The 19,338-nt window shown below is 29.0% G+C and overlaps 2 protein-coding genes across 5 annotated transcripts in view; both read left to right on the forward strand.

Moving 5' to 3' along the window:
- The first annotated feature begins 4,745 nt into the window (after positions 1 to 4,745).
- LOC147802086 (suppressor of hairless protein-like) overlaps positions 4,746 to 19,338 on the forward strand; it is a 47,864-nt gene continuing 33,271 nt past the window's right edge. Inside the window, exons 1-6 of one of the 4 annotated variants that reach the window (XM_087153751.1) lie at positions 4,753 to 4,981; positions 6,507 to 6,642; positions 11,996 to 12,091; positions 12,507 to 12,687; positions 13,956 to 14,105; positions 17,619 to 17,739. In XM_087153751.1, coding sequence (XP_087009877.1) covers positions 12,003 to 12,091; positions 12,507 to 12,687; positions 13,956 to 14,102 — 417 coding nt within the window. In that variant the 5' untranslated portion in view covers positions 4,753 to 4,981; positions 6,507 to 6,642; positions 11,996 to 12,002 and the 3' untranslated portion in view covers positions 14,103 to 14,105; positions 17,619 to 17,739. Of the gene's footprint in view, positions 4,982 to 6,506; positions 6,643 to 11,995; positions 12,092 to 12,506; positions 12,688 to 13,955; positions 14,106 to 17,618; positions 17,740 to 19,338 lie in introns of those variants that run through there. The other 3 variants (XM_087153753.1, XM_087153754.1, XM_087153752.1) reach the window with 3 other exon arrangements.
- Positions 7,946 to 11,583, forward strand: LOC147802087 (uncharacterized protein C17orf113-like). The gene is made up of 2 exons (XM_087153750.1): positions 7,946 to 8,496; positions 9,908 to 11,583. Exons 1-2 carry the CDS (start codon positions 8,137 to 8,139, stop codon positions 11,480 to 11,482), a joined length of 1,935 nt encoding a protein of 644 aa, XP_087009876.1. The 5' UTR covers positions 7,946 to 8,136; the 3' UTR covers positions 11,483 to 11,583.

Consider the following 19,338-nt stretch of genomic DNA (forward strand, 5'->3'; position numbering starts at 1 on the left):
TGATATGACTTCTGCCCCTTTTTCAGCCTTTATTCACTGTTTAACAAAGAAAAATATTTCTTTTCACTTATAGAAGACTTTATTCGCTTTTAAATATTAAAAAGAAGTTAAAAATATAATATAAATTAAAATAAATAAATAAATAAAAATTATCCGAATTGTATCCGTTCATTAGCTATTATTCGCTATTTCCCAAAGAAAAAATTGTTTTTTTTTTATATACAGAACACTTGATACAGGTTAAAATATCAAAAAATATATTTAAAAAAATAATATAAAGAAAAGAAAAATTTGAATATCGACCCTCGCAGGGTTTTGAACCCATGGCCCCCGGGACAACAAATCTAACTTGCCACACAGCTTTACCAACTGCGCCGTGCTTCACATGCCTACTCCGCGAATATTTAGCTTAAAACGCCTTATCCCGGTTAGTAAACAAAACTTATTTTGCCCCATTGTGGGCCCACTAATTGGTCTTTAAAAAAATCCTTCGGTAAAATTGTTCGATATATTAAATTCTAATTTTGGGAGGAGTTTGAAATTTATAAGTTAATATTATAGGGAGTTATGGGGTGTGATGTGTGCGTGCCTAATGATATGACTTCTGTCCCGTTTCCAGCCTTTATTCGCTCTTTAACAAAGAAAAATATTTTTTTTCACATATAGAACACTTAATTTGCTTTAAAATATTTAAAAGAAGTTAAAAAAATAATATAAATTAAAATAAATAAATAAATAAAATTTATCCGTTTATTAGCTATTATACGCTATTTCCCAATGAATAAATAGTTTTTTTTTTATATACAGAACACTTGATACGGGTTAAAATATCAAAAAATAAATTAAAAAAAATAATGTAAAGAAAAGAAAAAATTTGAATATCGACACTCGCAGGGTTTCGATCCCATGGCCTCCGGGACAACAAATCTAACTTGCCACACATCTTTACCAACTGCGCCATGATTCATATGCCTGCCCAGCCAATATTTAGCTTAAAACACCTCCTCCCGGATAGTAAACAAAACTTATTTTGGCAGATTGTGGGCCCACTAATTGGTATATAAAAAAATCCTTCGGTACAATTGTTTCATACATTAAATTCTAATTTTGGGCGGAGTTTGAAATTTATAAGTTAATATTATAGGGAGTTATGGGGTGGCATAATATAAATTAAAATAAATAAATAAATAAAATTTATCCGATTATTAGCTATTATTCGCCATTTCCCAAAGAAGAAATAGTTTTTTTTTATATACAGAACACTTGATTCACATTAAAATATCGAAAAATATATTAAAAAAAAATAATATATAAAAAGAGAAAAAATTTGAATGTCGACCGCCGCAGGTTTTCGAACCCACAGCCCCCGGGACACCAAATCTAACTTGCCACACAGCTTTGCCAACTGCGCCATGATTCACATGCCTGCCCGCGAATATTTAGCATAAAACACCTCCTCCCGGTTAGTAAACAAAACTTATTTTGGCAGATTGTGGGCCCTCTAATTGGTATATAAAAAATTCCTTCGGTTCAAATTTTCGATACTTTAAATTCTAATTTTGGGAGGAGTTTGAAATTTATAGGTTAATATTATCGGGAGTTACGGGCTGTGATGTGTGCGTGCCTCCTGATATGACTTGTGTCCCGTTTTCAGCCGCTATTCGCTCTTTAGCAAAGAAAAATACTTCTTTTCACATATAGAAGACTTTATTCGCTTTAAAATATTGAAAAGAAGTTAAAAAAATAATATAAATTAAAATAAATAAATAAATAAAATTTTTCCGAAATTTTTCCGATTATTAGCTATTATTCGCTATTTCCCAAAGAAAAAATAGCTTTTTTTATATACAGAACACTTGATTCAGGTTAAAATATCCAAAAATATATTTAAAAAAATAATATGAAGAAAAAATTTGAATATCGACCCTCGCAGGGTTTCGAACCCATGGCCCCCGGGACAATAAATCTGACTTGCCACACAGCTTTACCAACTGCACCATGATTCATACGCCTGCGCCGCAAATATTTAGCTTAAAAAACGTCAGTGTAGGGTATACCGGGCAATGGCACTTGACCTTAAAAAAACATCAGTGTAGGGTATACCGGGCAGTGGCACTTAACCTTAAAAAAACATCAGTGTAGGGTATACCTTGCAATGGCACTTATCCAGACCTAGTATGACTAGATCTTTGATAAATGTCCGAAATATATACTAGGTCTAGTGCCACTTTTGCTATAGCTTATTTTAAAAAAATTAATCAAAGCGTTTGAATCAATTTTAAACTGATTACGAAATTATTGCTTTAAAATTTAAAAAAAATTATAATAAAAACTGTGCCAAATAAAAGTAATTGAAGTAGTAGCTTTATACAGCGCATGTGCGGAAAAAAATTTAAAAAAAAATTATCAAGGTGCATCTAAAGGAAGATGAATGTCCCAAGAAAAATTCTGGAGCTTAGGGTGAAACCGGATAGCTGATTTTCAATCCAGCGGCCTTTGATGACTTTCTTTCCTTTTTAGTTATTTTTCTCTTGTCTGTTGTTGTTACCAATTATATTTCAAGTTTTTATTTCGTTTTAAATTTTTTACCTGAATTGAAATACAAATCCAAGAAAAATTCTCTTTTATTTAATTTTCTTTTATTGCATACTTAATCTAATTTTCCTCAATTTTGTGGTTGGCATCGTTGCTATTATCATCCGTCCTTAGCAATTGTCCCGAAGTGCATTTTAGAACACATACTATTTAAATATTACCAAAAATAGTACGCTAAAATTTAAATTAATTAATAATAAAAAAGGAAATTTCTTCTGAGGTAAGAAAATTTTCAACGTTAAGAATTGTAGGATTGAAAAATTAAACAGTATATCAAGTCTTATGTGTAGAAATCAATAATTTATGAATTTAAAACTGACTGTTCAGTTACTGTGTACAATTTTATGTTCTCAGTTACAAAAATTAAATATCGCACTAACACACCTGAAAAATTTATAACAGGAAAAAAATGCCTAATTAAACCATAAAGAACGATTTAAACTGATTAATGAAAAACTAGTTCTTTCTGGGCTTTTTTAATAGATCTAATTTCAAAAATAATAATCTGAGATTTTAGAAAATTATTGAGTGGCAAGTGATATTTTTTAGATTGAAATATGCTTAAGATACAAAAATTATGGCATAAAAAAAACTTTCGTGTATGAATAATAATTTTTTATTTAAAAAATAAAACGTTGCGTGCATGCACCATTGGCCAAATCTAAGGCTCCTATATTATCAGAGCTGACCTATCAAGCAATATTGGAGCAAAAAAGTTCGCAAGTTAACGTTATGTTAGTATTGTGCTTATGTTAGCTCTTTGGAGCAAAAATAGATGATGAGTCGGCTTGTCTAATTCGGGGGCTGTAGCCAAGTCAATGGACAAACCATTAGTTGAACATTAGCTATTTTTTCATGAAATTTGTTATATTTTTATTTTATATACTGAACGCTCAACTCTTTTCCGTCATGAAAACATAGGATCAATCTTAAAGGGAATAATTATACATTTTCAAAAAGTCGAATTGAATAAAATTAGTGAAAAATATCCTGAACATTTATAAATCGCAAAATGTTATTTTAAAAGCATTTTTTTTATTTTTTATCTTGAATTAAGCTTTATTTGCTTTTTTTTCTGTAGTGATGCCAATCTTTAGGGTAGATATAAAAAAAATTATGAAAATTTTTAGTTTGATGTAATGAATATGAAAAAAACAATTTTCGAATCAAAATATATTTTCAGAAAGTAAAGAAATGTTCTCAAAATTAAGGGAGCTCGAAGTATGATTCAAAAATGTTAAAGATTTTAACAAGCCAGTAATACTTAAAAAAATTTGCATTTTCTTTTCCTTCAGAAATTTTAATTTTAGTTAAGACACCCCTTTTGACTTTTCCTTAGACCAAGTGTAAATGTTTGGAAACTTAGAGTTAAAAGAAAAGTTTTAAATATGTTTGTAAAAGTACGTTAAATAAAAGAAAGTTAAATAAAAGAATAATAGTTTAAAACCACTCTTTTTGTATTATTTGTAGAAAAGTCTTTCACTGCATTCGAATGCAGTGAAAATTGTGAGCAGAATCCTGTTCACAATTTTTAGATTTTGAGTTTCAATAGTTTTCTACATTTTTTGTAATAATTATATTTGCGAATTTTTTTGTATTAATGTTCTAAACAAGTCATGGAGTGACTCTTCAAAGGTATTTCCCTCTTCAAAGAAAAGATAAATTACAATTTAATTGCATTATCAAAAAATTAATTTTTATTATTAAAAAATAAAAAGTAATAATTTATGTCATTTTCTTTAATCTTCTAGCTTCATTAATCTTTAGGTCACCGAAGTCTCGCTACTATACTCCAAACCACCGTATTTTGACAGGGCTGTCAGAAAACACGCGAACCTATGATCCCAACCAGTGTCATGGAAACTATCTAACCCCCTCTACAAAAAGTCCAAACTGTGATGGCAAGTCTGAAAAACTTTCAATACATATTTTCTCCGCCGTTTTCAGTACTTCTCTATACCCAAGTGTTTTGTTTTAGCCTTTCCAGCTAAAGGATTTCATTTACCAGGTTATGCTTCAAATCTCTGTCTCCCATTCGCGAATTTTTCTTAAGCAGTGAGAATGTCCCTTGAGGATAAACAACGGGTGAGCTAGATGCTTTAGGAATTTCGTTAAAAATTTAAGATTAAAGAACTCATGTAACAGAAATAGAAGGTCAGAAACGTCGTAATCAAAACAAACTGAATACAAATTTGGCAGAAAATTTAATTTTTTGTTTTTTCAATAAGCTTCGAGAAATGAGATTAAAATTTTCTATTTTTATAAGACTATGAAGAATGGACCTCATTTGAGAAATCTATCGTCTCTTGGAAATTCCTTTAAAAAACATTAAGCAGTATGCTTTTGATGAAGCTATATACTTTGGAACTAATTTAATCTTTGAGTGGTATACCATGCTTATTGTATTTTCTACTTCAAATCGTATTTTGATATCGTAAATAGAATTGTAATTTTTATACTGAAATACTGTGAATTCGATATTAATGGGTCGTATTAATTCGAAATTATATGGGTTTTATAATTTTGTATGAAACTTTAATAATACAAGTATAGTTATTTTAAAAAAGAAATGTAAGAAAATTACATTTTCTGTTATTATATTAAATTGTAATTTATTTAAATTCAGATATGTTTATGTAGGAACAGATTGCTAAACAATTCTATTTGGCTATTTTTACTATCACCCATTTCATTAAATTTGTTTCGGTTTTATTAATTTTTTTTTCAATGTCCTGGAAAAAATAAGCTTTTGCCAGTAAATATTCTTAGCCATTACCGATCCAAAATTTCTTGACAATCTGGAATAAAAAATTTTGTTTACTATATTTTCCCTTTTTCTCAAGAAAGACCCACTTTCATCTTGCCCATTGGTTTTTGAGCCCACATTTTTATATTGAAAGTTTTTTGCTTTGGTAAATTCTTTTACCCTTTATAGTTGAAACCATTAGTTTTGTCATATCTTGTATACTACTAACAGCTATGTAATTGATTAAATTGTTTGTTCTCAGTTAAAAATTCTTGCAAATAAAAGTTTATTCAGCTAACTTTATTTTTGTTGAAAGAGACAAATTTTTGATTTTTTAAAACTAAGTTTTATTTGCTAAGTTGAATAATTGAAGTTTATTATTTTTGTGAAATATGACTAATTTATTGATAAATGCCAATAATACTTACTTTTTTGATGATTCTACTGAAATTAAACATAGTTTTTTTCATTTTTTAAAAAATTTCTTTAATATATGTTTTATAAAATAATTTTTCGATAATCAAATTTACAGCATCGAATTACTGTGTTTTATACAATCTACCTCTCTTTTTTAGTAATTCATTAAATAGCACCCTTCTGTGTTTTTCACATTTTTTAATAATTATGAAGCAACAATACTGTGAATTCTGTTTTTTATTTAATTACGTAAACCAAGTTGGAAGATTAGTCGAAATAATGATAGGTGGATAGTTGAAAACCCTTAGAATGTAGTAATCATTGATAAAGAAAGGACAGTAGAAAAAAGTGAATTTTTATTTCTGTCTAAAAATACCCTTTTGAAGAACATTTTCTTTTTTTTTGGGGGGGGGGGGACACACTTTTTTTTTAGAATTAGGTAAAATATACAAAAATTATTTAAAGAAATTATGCCAGAAGAATGAGATAAAAACACATATATTGCTAGTTTTGATGTAATAAACATGAGTTCAGTAAATAAACCCTTGATGTACTTATTACAGTTTAGGAAATTTTAAATATTGACTTATTGACCTCTTGGTAGACACTCATTAAGAATTGTATCATTAAGAATTAATCTTCTCTATTATGGAATTATAGAAAAATTATATGATTATAGTCATTACACGTTTATAGTCACTGTCCACTGCAATAAAGTTTCTCATTCAAACTTTTTATTCTTTCACAGGAATGGACACCAGATAAATATATACCAGATTTTTTTTACGAACTCAGAAAGCTCTCCTGTATCTGAACGACTTCATCACTGGATTGATTTAACTCTTGGTTATAAATGGTCTCTTAAACAAATGGATTTGTTTTTGGTGTGTTGAAAATCGTATTCATTTTCTTTACTGTGATTTTTAAGTAGCTTTTAGAATTATCACTATCCATATAGATTAGTTTTTCAGGTAAAAATTAAAATAAATAATGTGAGAGTACTAATTTTTTTTTTATTTCTTATTAATTAAATTATTTATTAATAATTTAAAGTTTAAATTATTCTTTTATAATGGTTTTAATTTAGGTGAAAAAAAAACGAACATGGTAACGTCAATTTAAAATTTTTTTTTTGAAAATCTAATATTATGGCAGATATTCTTGCATTTTGTAGGGGGGAAATACACTAATAATTTCCTTTTAAGCAATTTTGTTAATTATCATCACATTAAAAGAAAATAATAAAAAAGTTGTAAAATCCATAGCAGTAACTACCGGGGGGAAAAAAATATTGAAGCGAAATCACGCGAATCGGTTTCTTCGAAAAAGGGTTACTAAATGCGTGTTTTCATTTCAAGATTCAGTTGCTGTAATAAATAATATCAAATTAGTAATATAGGATTTTAAAAACTATGTGAAATCAAAAGTAATAACTAAATAAAAAAATTACTAGAATGAAAATTTCTGCTGAGAAGAAAACAAAAATTATTTACTTCCTAACAGAAAAATCTTTTTTCAAGAACTCGGTATTGTTCTGTGACAATGTTGCCACAGGGGAGAAAAATATCACCCATTAGTATATTTTTAAAATATGTTACATATGTTGAAATACAATCTAGTTAATTCCTACCTGAAAGATTACATATCGTATGAAACTGAAGCAGTGAAGACATTTACGCGCTATAGCGCGTAAAATACGCAAAAAATTGAAATCGGACGCAAAAAAATGATCGCTACGCGTCCCGCGGGACGCGTAAATTTTTGAAGAAAGTTTATAATTTTCCCGACTTTTTAATCTTTGATATCGAAACATTTTAATAAAATCGAAAAATTGGGACACAAAAAATAAATCGGTATGCATCCTCGGTATAAAAAAAAAAAACCCTGTCTCCAGAGTTAGACCAACACATGTTAGACACACAGGTGGGAAACCAGTTCTATGACTCAAAATGTTGACCATTATAGCAGGAAACATCCTACAAGACTTTCCCCCCAAACTTCTTTTCTCTGCTGAAAACAGTGACGTCATCGGAACTGAGGGACGCAGGTGTTATTGAATGGGGGGGGGGGGGGAAATGACCGTACCGGATTTAAGTGACCTCGAATGAGCAAGTAGAAAGAAAGAGGTTGAAGGGGTTTATTTTCAAAATATCATAGTACACACGTAGAAGGTTGATTGGTTATTTAATACCTACGTCATGCAATCACATTTTTAGTGGCCCCTTACCCTTTATTTTCGAAGGAGGTACTTATGCACCGTTATATTAAGCTATATGTTACTTTTAGTTCAGTTAGAGTCAAACATTTTTAATGACCTGACCTACGCATCCAAACTTTTAATTTTGTTTTATAATTAATACATGTGCAATAATTAAACGATGCCTAAAGTACGTAACTTTAATACTAGGTGGAAAACTGAATTTAATTGGTTAGTCTACGAAAATGGTAAAATGTTTTGTGATATATGCCGCAAGGCACGAACAAAAAATGCATTCACCACTGGCTGTGAGAATTTTCAACGTAGCGCACTAGTCCGGCATATTGACACATCGGGAAAAGACTCTTCTGCTCATCATTTACGTGCTCTTAATATATTAGAACAGCAACGGTCTTTTAAAGTGTCATCTGAAAAACAAATTGCTAATTGTGTTCAAGATTATTCACAAATGCGAACGGTCTATTGGATGGCTAAAGAAGAAATAGCAGAAGCTAAGTTCCCCGCATTAATTGAATTGCAGGTAAGTTTTTATTTTAATTATTAAAGAATTATAATTTACAAAAATTTTTATGTTTATACAAGTAATTAAATAACAGTTACGCAAGGGCCGTATTATACGGTTTGAGTCGTGACCACGTGTCAAATTTCTTTTTTAAATATTAACTTAAATGGTCATTTTAAGTATAAATTAGAAAAGTGTAATAGGATATATTTTATTTAATGCTATAAATATTAATTATTTTTGTATTTCCGCACCACAGGCCGTGATACGGAATTCAGCTTTCAATTATTCAAATAAGCGCCACTTTTTCTCTTTTAGGGTTTCCTTATAAAAAAAACAGAAAGATAGTTTTCAAAAATAATTAATTATAAAAGAACATAGTTTCACTATTTTGTCTTCTCTGTAATGCGTATTTTTATTAATTTTTGAGTTTTTTTTTTGTTTGGTTTATTGATTGGGCCGGTCGTTTACAATAAATAAGAATCGAATTGTGCCATTTTGTCTTTGCTGTAATGCGTATTTGTTTTCTCCCTACGATTTCGCTATAAAACTTTGGATTTTTTTTTTGTGGGATTTTTTAAAAAGGGCAAATCGTTTAGAATAATTAAATAATGGAATTGCGCCATTTTGTCCCCGCTGTAATGCGTATTTATTTTATAGCTACGATTTCTATATAAAACTTTGAGTTTTAATTTTGTGGGATTCGTTTTTACAATAATTAAATAAAGGAATTGCGCCATTTTGTCTTACACGTGATTTGTATTTTCATTCTCGCTAAAATTTCTCTATAAAAACTTTGAATTTTATTTTTGTGGGATTCATTAAAGGGGCCGATCATTTATAATACTTAAATAAGAATGGAATCTCGCCATCTTTTCTTCTCTGTAATGCGTATGATTATTCTAGCTAAGATTTCTCTATAAAAAGTTTGAATTTTAGTTTCGTGGGATTTATTGATAGGTTGATGGTTTTACCGTTTTTATCTTCGTTGTAGTGCTTATAGATTCTGTGTAGATTACATCATTTAATGATTGTTTAAATAAAATAATTGATTAAAAAAACTTATAATAGTTTTATTCCTCTAAGAAATGAATTATGTCATTTTATTTTTGTGATTAAAAAAAAGTTGTTTTTTTTTAAAAAAAGTCAATAATTGGTTTGCAACTACTTATGAATTAGATTATATTTTAATAAATTGACTACAATGAATAAGAAATTTAAAGTTAATTATTTTTTTGTACACTGCAAAATATATAATTCAATTTTAGAATTGTAATTTTTTTATTAATAGAATTTTTTTTTTCACTTACACTTAAAAAATTTTTTTATTATTTTGTTTGTTTTATATTTATTACAACACATGTTTGGATAAAATAATTTTAAAACCCCCCTTTTTTTTAAATATTCATATATATTTTTTTTATTTCAGAAAATGAATGGGGTGAATTTTCAGACTAGTACTTACCAATCTAAACAGTCTATCTCTGATATGACATCAGCATCCGCCCAAGCTATTGAGGAACTTTTGATACAGAAATTTAAACCATCATCTTTTTTCGGAATTCTTTGTGATGAGTCGTGTGACGTTTCAAATTTTAAAAAACTTATTGTGTATTTAACTTACATAGATGAAGATGGGTATGGTAAAACCGCGTTTGTGGACATATTAGACATAAATGATGGAAAGGCTGATACAATTGTCAATTCTTTAAAATCTACAATGGAAAAATTAAACATTGATTTAAATAAAATTGTTGGTCTTGGCACTGATGGTGCAGCAGTAATGACTGGCTGTAAAGGAGGTGTTGGTGTGCGATTAAAGACTGCTGGTGCAACGCATTTGCTGCAAATTCACTGTTCTGCTCACAGGGTTTCTTTGGCCTTGTCACAAGCAGCGAAAAATATTAAACAGACTAAAGACCTGGAGAATACTTTGCAGCAACTTTACCATTTTTTCGATGATAGTCCTGTCAGAGAATCTGTGCTACGTCAAATTTTTCAAATAAATGAAATATCGGAAATAAAATTGAAAGAACCCAAAAATGTTCGATGGCTGAGCTTGTATGAAGCGGTGAGCGCTGTAATACAGTGCTTTGGGTCCATTGTAGAGGCACTTGAGCATATCGCCGAAAAAAAGAACGATTTAAACTCTGTAAAAGCAAAAGGTTTGTTGTCAAAAATAAAGAATGCCAATTTCCCATTTTTACTTGCGATCATACTGGACGTTTTAGAGCCAGTAAAAAAATTAAATGTATTATTTCAGCATCAAAATGTGATTTTCTCTAAGGTGAATGTAATGGTATCCAGTTGTATAAGTGTTTTAGAGAATCTTAAAGGTAATAAGGGGGAGCATGAAAATAATTATATTGAAAATTGTACTAATGATGAAGATGATGTTGTTTATCAGAATATAAAACTTGGAAAGCAAACTTTAAATGAACATTTTAAGTCTAATTTTATATCTGAAGTTGTAGGTAATTTAAAGTTTCGTTTCCCAGCGGAGTCATTAGATGTATTAAAATCACTAGATTCGATGTTAAACCCGTTTAATTATCCAACGAATTCAGAGGAATTACTGAATTATGGATCAGAAGATATTGATTTATTGATTAGAACATTTGGAGAATTGATTTCTGGTGATAAACTTAAAAATAACTTTCAGTATTTTAAACAGATCGTATTAAACTTTAAATCTATGAGTATGAAAGACTTTCTTAGAATCTTCATCAAACAGTATAGTGATGAATTTCCAGAATTTTCTAAATTAGCAAAGATAGCCTCAGTATTGCCAATTTCATCAGCTGATGCTGAGAGAGGCTTTTCAGCCATGAAAAGAATAAAGACATGTGCTCGAAATAGGATATCTGAAGGAAAACTGAAAACATTAATGATGATTACACTTGAAGGGCCAGATATGTCAAATTCCCAAGATGTAATTATAAGAGCACATAAGATATTTCAGTCTTGTAAAATACGTAGAGGGGGAAGCAGTGTAAATAAGTAGAGAGGGAAGCACACTAATAAAAATATTTTACATAAATTTAGATTTTGTTTTATTTTATTTTTCTATTATATTTCAATATTAGCATATTACAGCATTATAATTGTTATAATTCATGTACTAATAATCTATTAAGTATTTTTCAGAAAGATTATATTTGTTTAAAAATTTATGTAAAGGACCCATTTTTTTTCAAAAGGACCCAGTTTTTTAAAAGTCATGGGTCCCAGGGACCCGGGATTTTGAAAGCCTAGTGTCTTCCCTGCTGAAGCTTTACTTTAAGTTTAAATAATTTAAGCTAGTGTATTTTATTTTTCTTGGCAGAAGAGCTTTTAAAAATCAAAATCATGTTTAAAATGCTTATAATTAGAGATAGGTTACTTTAATATTTCTAAAATGATTTTCATCCTATGTAATTATTTAGAATTAAAACTTACTATTTATTCCACTTGACATTTTTTTTTCTATTTATACCATGATATAAAACTTATTTAGCATTACTATTTTTGTTTCCAGGGAATGTATGAAAAAATATTTGAGAGAAAGGGGTGATATGGTGCTTGTTATCCTGCATGCTAAAGTTGCTCAAAAATCATATGGCAGTGAAAAAAGGTAAAAATGTTTTTTTTTCTTTTATAAATTAAAATTATAGTTTAACCTGTATATCATGAACTTGAATTACATTTGTTTTTCTAACGGTGAAGGGGGGGAGACTCCTTTTGATAGCCAAATATTTTATTTCACAAAATATTTATAAAAGGCTTAAAAGGTTCTTATTTTTTGTTGAAAAATTTGGTTATGTCAGAAAATTTGGCTATGTCAGAAGTAACTGTTTTTTGAGGCAAATACGTGCTTTATAAAATTTAAAAGGCCAACACAGTTATTATTTTGGTGAAAATGTTAAACAAATTACCGTTTTCATTCATTAACATATTTTTTTGCTTTCTCTTTGAATTTGTAATGTAGATGTATGACTGTAATTTTATTGCTTTTAAAACTGCTGATGTACAAAATCATGCATTTTTAGGTTTTTTTGCCCTCCCCCAACTGTCTATCTACTTGGAGATGGTTGGAGGAAAAAACAGGAGCAAATAGTTCGAAATGGTGAAAGTGAGCAAGGCTCTCAATTATGCGCTTTCATTGGGATTGGAAATTCTGATCAAGAAATGCAACAGTTAGATTTCAATGGCAAAGCAAGTACTCATTATGTAAAAACTTATGCCTTTTTATTTATTGATTTCCTTTTTCTTTTTAATGTATATTTTATAAAATTTACACCATGCTGCTTTTCATTTTTCTTAAATTTAAGTAAAATTTTTAAAACAAATAGAATGTTGGCACAACTTTTATCAGAACTTAAAAACAAAGCAATAAGTCTAGCTGATTCTTAATATAACTTTTTAAATTATTTCAAGTATTGGTGGAGAAAAACTTAACCTTTTTGTTACTAAACAAAAAGTAACAGTTTTCAAATTCAATGTGAATTTATGAATAGAAACTTATAAATTATCAGTATATAGAATTGAAAGATTGTCTGTGTGCTTATTTCATTGCTCATTTAACATTTATTTAACTTAGTATTATTAACGAACATTGATGTTGATCAGGTTCATTCGTGGATCATCTAGTTCAGTAAAATAAATATTTGTGAATTGTATTTATTGAAATATTTAATGAACAGGAAATTTTTTCCTGTGACCAGATAGCTGATAAACTGAAGTGAATAATCCACTCACAGTTAAAGAGGAGTTTAGTGTATGGTAAAATAATTATTATAGGGTAAATTTTGAATGAAAACATTGAATAAGAAAGAGCAAAAAACACAATTTCTTTTCTATCTCTATTGTGTAAAAATGTTGTTTCTAATGTCACTTGCCACACGAGCAAGCCTGTTGGGTGAAACCGTGCAAATTTAAGGCAGAGCTGTGTAAAAATTGTTCACATGATTCAAAAACACAAATAATTTTAACAGAATTGATATAATTATTTTTTAATTCCATTTAAATTTGAAGAAATCTTTAAGTTAAAAGAAAAATGGTATTGATTTCTATTTCATTAATGCACTGATTTTGCTCTAGATGTTGGAAAATTCTGTTGATTTCATGGTATTTTGTGTAGTTAAAAAATTTTACTTATTTATTATAAACCATGATCTTATTTTGCATTGAATAATTTTGTTAATTGAATACTATTCTATTCAAAAGTATCAAGGGGTATTTGTAACGTTGTTAACTGTTTTAATAAATTACATAAAATATTAAACAAATTTGTTTTAGACGATTCGAAGCAGGTTTCTGGAAATTCAAGAATTTAAATTTTTTTTTTTAATGTTTGAAAATAATTCAATTTTTAAAATCATCCTTCACTCTTGTTTTGCATTAAGGGACTTTTGTTTAATAATTTGATTATTTTCTCTAATATATTATATTATTATTATTATTATTATTGGAAAACCATGAAAACCTCTATCGATTAGCCCGACTGCAAAGGGACTCCAAACCATGATCTATCTACCACTGAAGATATTTCAAGTCAGCACTGTGGTCGATTCATGCAAATTTACAGATTTTACTCTCGCTTTTGGACTCTCCACCTACGCTATAGCACTGAACTTCTTATATGAAAAGTTAAAACAACTATTGCTTTTTTATTATTACTTTTATTACTGTTTCTAACTGTAATAACTAGATCTCTTTTTCAGATAAAATTTATTAACTTCACTATATTCCTAAGTTGAACCCGATCCAGAAGACAAGGGAACTCCTGGATCAAGTATCTTTTCTCATCACTTTTTGTGAAACTAACCAGCATTTGCGTTATGTGGAGAGGAAAGTCATGATTTTTTTTAAAAAAAAAATTATTATTTTTTCAAATTAAGAGACAAAGCTTCTTTCCAATCTTACGTAAAACTTATTTTAATATCGCGTAAACTTATTTTAATTTAATATACTTTGTTACTACGTGAATAATGCTAAGTAATTGCTATGCTTTTAGTGTGAAAAATCTCAGTTTCATTACAACACACGAGCTTTAAATAACACATTTAAATAATCACTTTTTAATCTACTGTGTTTTGTCCGTTTTTATTGAAAATCCATGTTATTCTTTAATTTTTGGCAGTTTTTATAATGCAATCCCAGATGATATTAAAAATTCCGATATTTATTACATCATGGGAATTATAAATCATACATTCAAATAATTACTCATAGTTTCTTATTCGTGCTAATTTTATCGTAAATTAATGCATTTTTTATTCAATTATTGCGATAATAAATTTTGCTTTTTGTTTAAACTCTATAAATTTTCTTTAATAAAGATATTTAATTTGATTTTATATTACTCATTAAAATACATTTATATATATATATATATATTTACTCTTCTTTCAGTGAGCATTACAATTTTTTTCATAGAATTTCTATTCCTTTTCCCCAATATTCAAATATCGATATATTATACTTTTTTTAGTCGAATTAATTACTGATAAATATGGAAACAAAATTGAAAAAATTCAAAAACGGGTACTTAGCTAGTAATAGATAATTAAAAAAATGAATTCATGCTCTATTATGCCTTTAATAAAATAATAAGCAAATTCCTCAAAGAAAATTTAATCAAGAAAAAGAAAATATTTAACAGATCATCATTCGAGGGCACTTTGATAACTGTAGCAACATTTAAAGTCATATAAGATTGACTCAAACTTGCTGAAGAATTTGGTTTTTATTTATTAGATCTGCAGGTTTGTGTGCTCAATTTAGGCTGGGAAGATTTCCGTACCGTGATCGAATAATCGCTATGTCTTGGCCACTTCAGGGCAGCGGACTGCGAGAAACTAAAAGAAACGTCGTAAAATGAGACTAACTCGAAGTGTGTAACTCATAGCCACTCCCAAGCAAACATTTACATGTTTTTCTTAATAATTTTTCCCATTAAAATCAATTTGGCTCCTTGGAGATCGTGGTTGGCGTTTTAGATCACAATACGGAAATATCCCCTTTATTTTTATTATACCTTTGTCAAATAGAGAGACAGATAGCTCAATACAGAGAAGTTGGAGCACGGTGGCTCAGGGGATAGAGTTTTTTACTTCTAATACGGTGAACCGGGTTCGAATCCCGACAATGACTTATTGATTCGAGATCTGCACCCGGCCCGCACCAACCATAGTGCTGATGTAACGTATCCTTAGTAGTAGACGGACCATGGGTTAGATTCAGCTCGTCGTCAGGCAAAACAAAACTGTGGGAGTTTTTCGTAGATTTCCTTTCCATGTAACTCAAATGCGGGTTAGTTCCATCATAAAGTCCTCCACGTAGGCAAATTTCTCCCAATACTAGGCCTAGGTGTTCCCTTGTCTTTTGGATTTGGTTAAAAATTACAAGACTACTGAGTTGGACATGAGTAGTCGTGAACACAAAAAATCGGATCAGTTGTTAAATAAAATATAGAGAGTGTCCTTAGTGGTAGACGGATCATGGGTTCCTTTGCAGTCAGGCTAACCGTGGTAGGTTTTTGCTGTTTTATTCTCCATGCAACTATAGTGCGGGTTAGTCTCATAAAAAAAGTCTGTCATGGAGGCAAAATTTCTCCGAATATTTGATCCTGGGGTTCCCTTGTCATCTGTATTGGGTTCAAAATTACAAGACTACAGAGTTGAACATTAGTAGTTGTAAACCCTGAAATTGGATCGGCTGTTCAACGACAGTAATAAAATAAAATACTGAGAAGGACAGTTCGAGGATAAATCCAGGGTAAAAGCGGGATTCAAACACGCAAACTCTACGCTTAGAATTATATTATTTATTCTAATTTCTGCTCTTTTTTTTAAGATGTTTACCAAATAGTCTGCCGCGCACTGCTATCTTACCTTTCATAAAATTTGGATTCCAAAAAAACTAATAACGGATAGAAAATTAGTAAGCTAAAAGCGTAAAAATATTTTCACACAGTCCTTCGAAACTTATTTAATGTCAACAATTTTTTTTTATTAGCATTTGAATTGCTTTTAGCATTAATTAATTGAAAAAATAACAAAAAGATAATTTTTAAATTAAAAAAATTCGACTAAAATAAAAAAAATTCTTTGAAACTACAAATTTTGGGGTGCACAACCTTTTTTAATACTTACTCTGCATGTTGACTAGTGATAGGTAGCTTGAGTATTTTATGTTATAGTAATTTTTATATAAATATTATATTCAGAAATGAAATTATCTGCAGGATGGGGCATATATATATATCATGAGATCAAAATAGTACTAGTATTTCAATTTTTGCTTTATTTAGGTCGATATTCCGCTTGTTATTTTTGAGCTAGTTTTAGTTTCAAATTTATTATAAGTGGTCTCTTTTATTTTGAAGTTTTATTTGGAGAAAAATTATTGAATTGTGTAGGATATTATAAATGGTGTATACCTGTTTGGTGTGGTATATATATATTATATCGTTCTGTAACGAAGTGAACAAGAAATTTACTCATTAGTAAGAGATAACAAAACTGAAATAATTAATTTGCTAGTTTAAAACAGTGCTTAACATTCGAGGAACCAGTTTATTTGTTTATTTATTTTCTTGATAAATTTGTGTGTATTGTGTAATACTTAGCTTTGTTAATCTGAAATGCTCTAATGTTTTTAAACATTACTTCTCAGTATTCCAATTGCTATTTTTAATTGAAATATTATCTTTATTTCATTGTTTTGTAACTGTTATATTAAGATACAAAGTCTACGGTGTTCATTCTAGACCTTAAAAAGGCCATTGGAAACTGGAAAGAGCTCCTAAAAAAGGGCACCCATCATAAAAAAAAAGCATTATGTGCAAATATTTGCTTGACTTTTAAGACACTCAAAATATACAAAGTTTATCACTAAGAAACTTTTTTTTTAGCGCTAATTAGTTTGAATTAAAAAAAATAGTTCCTTAGTTAAATTGGTACTTTCTAGAAATTGGTTTTAAAGTGAGCTTATTATCAAATTTCGAAGCTCATAAAAAATATCGATATGGTTTGAGAGTTGGTTGGTGTAAAATGTACAGTTTTGCAAAATCCTCAGATTGTTTTTTTTTTTTTTTCATGTTGATAGCTATGCTTATTTATGTACTTAATTTAAAATATTTTTTCTTTCTTATCTAGATGATGAAATTGTTGGATATCCTTGAAATTCTTTTGGAAGCTGAAGATTGCAAACAAGAAAGAATTGATGGTGGTATCACTGGTAGTCAAAAACTAGAGGCTATCAGCTGATCTAATGGTTAGTTAGTAATTAACAATAAACTTAATTTTTACATACAATTTATGAACTTTAATTAGATTAGAGAGATGATTGTGCTCCTGAAAAAGTACAGATTTTTCCCTTGTATTTTAAAGTTTCCTTCTTGAGGTAAATGCTTAGAAAAAACAACTCACAAGAATTTACAATAGGTAGTTAAAGGCATTTACATAATAAAATATTTACATAATTAAAAAATAACTTAAGCCAATAATTCTCTTTCTTGTGTGTTTTAAAATTTATAATAACTACTGAAACCAAACTTTAAATTTATTAATTGATAATGAACGAGTTCTTATATGACGAGCCTACAATATGAATTTTTAACATGTGGGTCATTTATTAATTTATTTTTGTAACATAATAGACCTGCTAAATGTAACTAAGGTGCTGGTTTTCAGTTTTGCTACCTAAATGTTTCATTTACTGCTTACCTTTAACTACCTTGCATTACCTTTTATATTTTTAACATTCTATTATGTAAACACTTTTTAAATGGTATAGTTATATATTGATCAATTATCGTTTATTAAAAGTTTAAAATCATCCTATCATTAATTTTACTTAGTGTTAAATTCATCTAGTCTATTTCTTTATAACAGGAATAAGAAAAGTACTATGAGCATTGTTGTAAGTAGGGTGTCAGCACTGTAAAATGCATATTTATCAACTACCTTAATTTAATAGAATATTAAGTCTTATCTATAAAATACGCTACAGCAGATAAGATACTGTAAAATTTGTATTTCACTATTTAGATATTATATTATATAATACCCTGGGTATTTACCCAGGTAAATACTTAAAATTCATAAATACCTGGAACCCTACCATGAGCTCCATGGAATGAAATTCCATCTGGGAATGACGTCACGTTTCAACGGGAATTATTTCCCCCCCACCACGAACACCTTGGAAAGAGTTTCTTGGCAAAAAACAACCGGTTTTCTTTCCAGCCGATGTCTACCGCCCGGAATCCTGATTCTTGGAGGGAATGGTGAATTTTTGAGAGCTAAATACGATATTTCGCCGATGAATGTCTTAATTATTTTCTATTTCATAAGGGGAGATTTCAAAATATCTAAAAGATAAACGTGCCCGAGCCATTTTCAAGACGATTATTAAGAGATGTTTTGTTTCGTGTGAACGAAAAAATACTTTCAGAGTTAACTAAGAAATTACAGCAAACGAAATATAATTATGCTCTCTTACTATCCGTACCTTTAGTGAAATATCACATTAACTACTAAGGATGCTTTTGTTTCTTAAGAGAAAACATTTAATAATTTTAAAAACTGATACCAAATTTTTTTTTAATGCAGCCGAACCTCTTGAACTCGAAATGGACAACAAAAAATTTAATATCATAATTATTTATGTTAGCCAGATTTCATCTTATCCGATACATTATGAAAACAATTTATTTCATACTATTAATACATATCGTCTACTACACTTATGTCCCAAACAAATTAAAATAAGCTTAAAAATTTTAATAATTTCATTTAACTATTTTATTTATTTGCCCATCTGCTACTCCTAACAAAGGTGGATAATAGAAATAGCATTCCTCAAAATGAATAA

The sequence above is a fragment of the Parasteatoda tepidariorum genome, chromosome 10, assembly GCF_982258835.1.
Source record: "Parasteatoda tepidariorum strain Cologne lab strain chromosome 10, Ptep-v5.0, whole genome shotgun sequence".
In the NCBI taxonomy this organism is placed as follows: Eukaryota; Metazoa; Arthropoda; class Arachnida; order Araneae; family Theridiidae; genus Parasteatoda; species Parasteatoda tepidariorum.

Coding starts and splice junctions, on each gene's coding strand:
- LOC147802087 (XM_087153750.1), top strand. CDS start 8,137: ATGCCTAAAGTACGTAACTTTAATACTAGGTGGAAAACTGAATTTAAT. Junction 8,497..9,907: donor CCGCATTAATTGAATTGCAG/GTAAGTTTTTAT, acceptor TTTTTATTTCAG/AAAATGAATGGGGTGAATTT.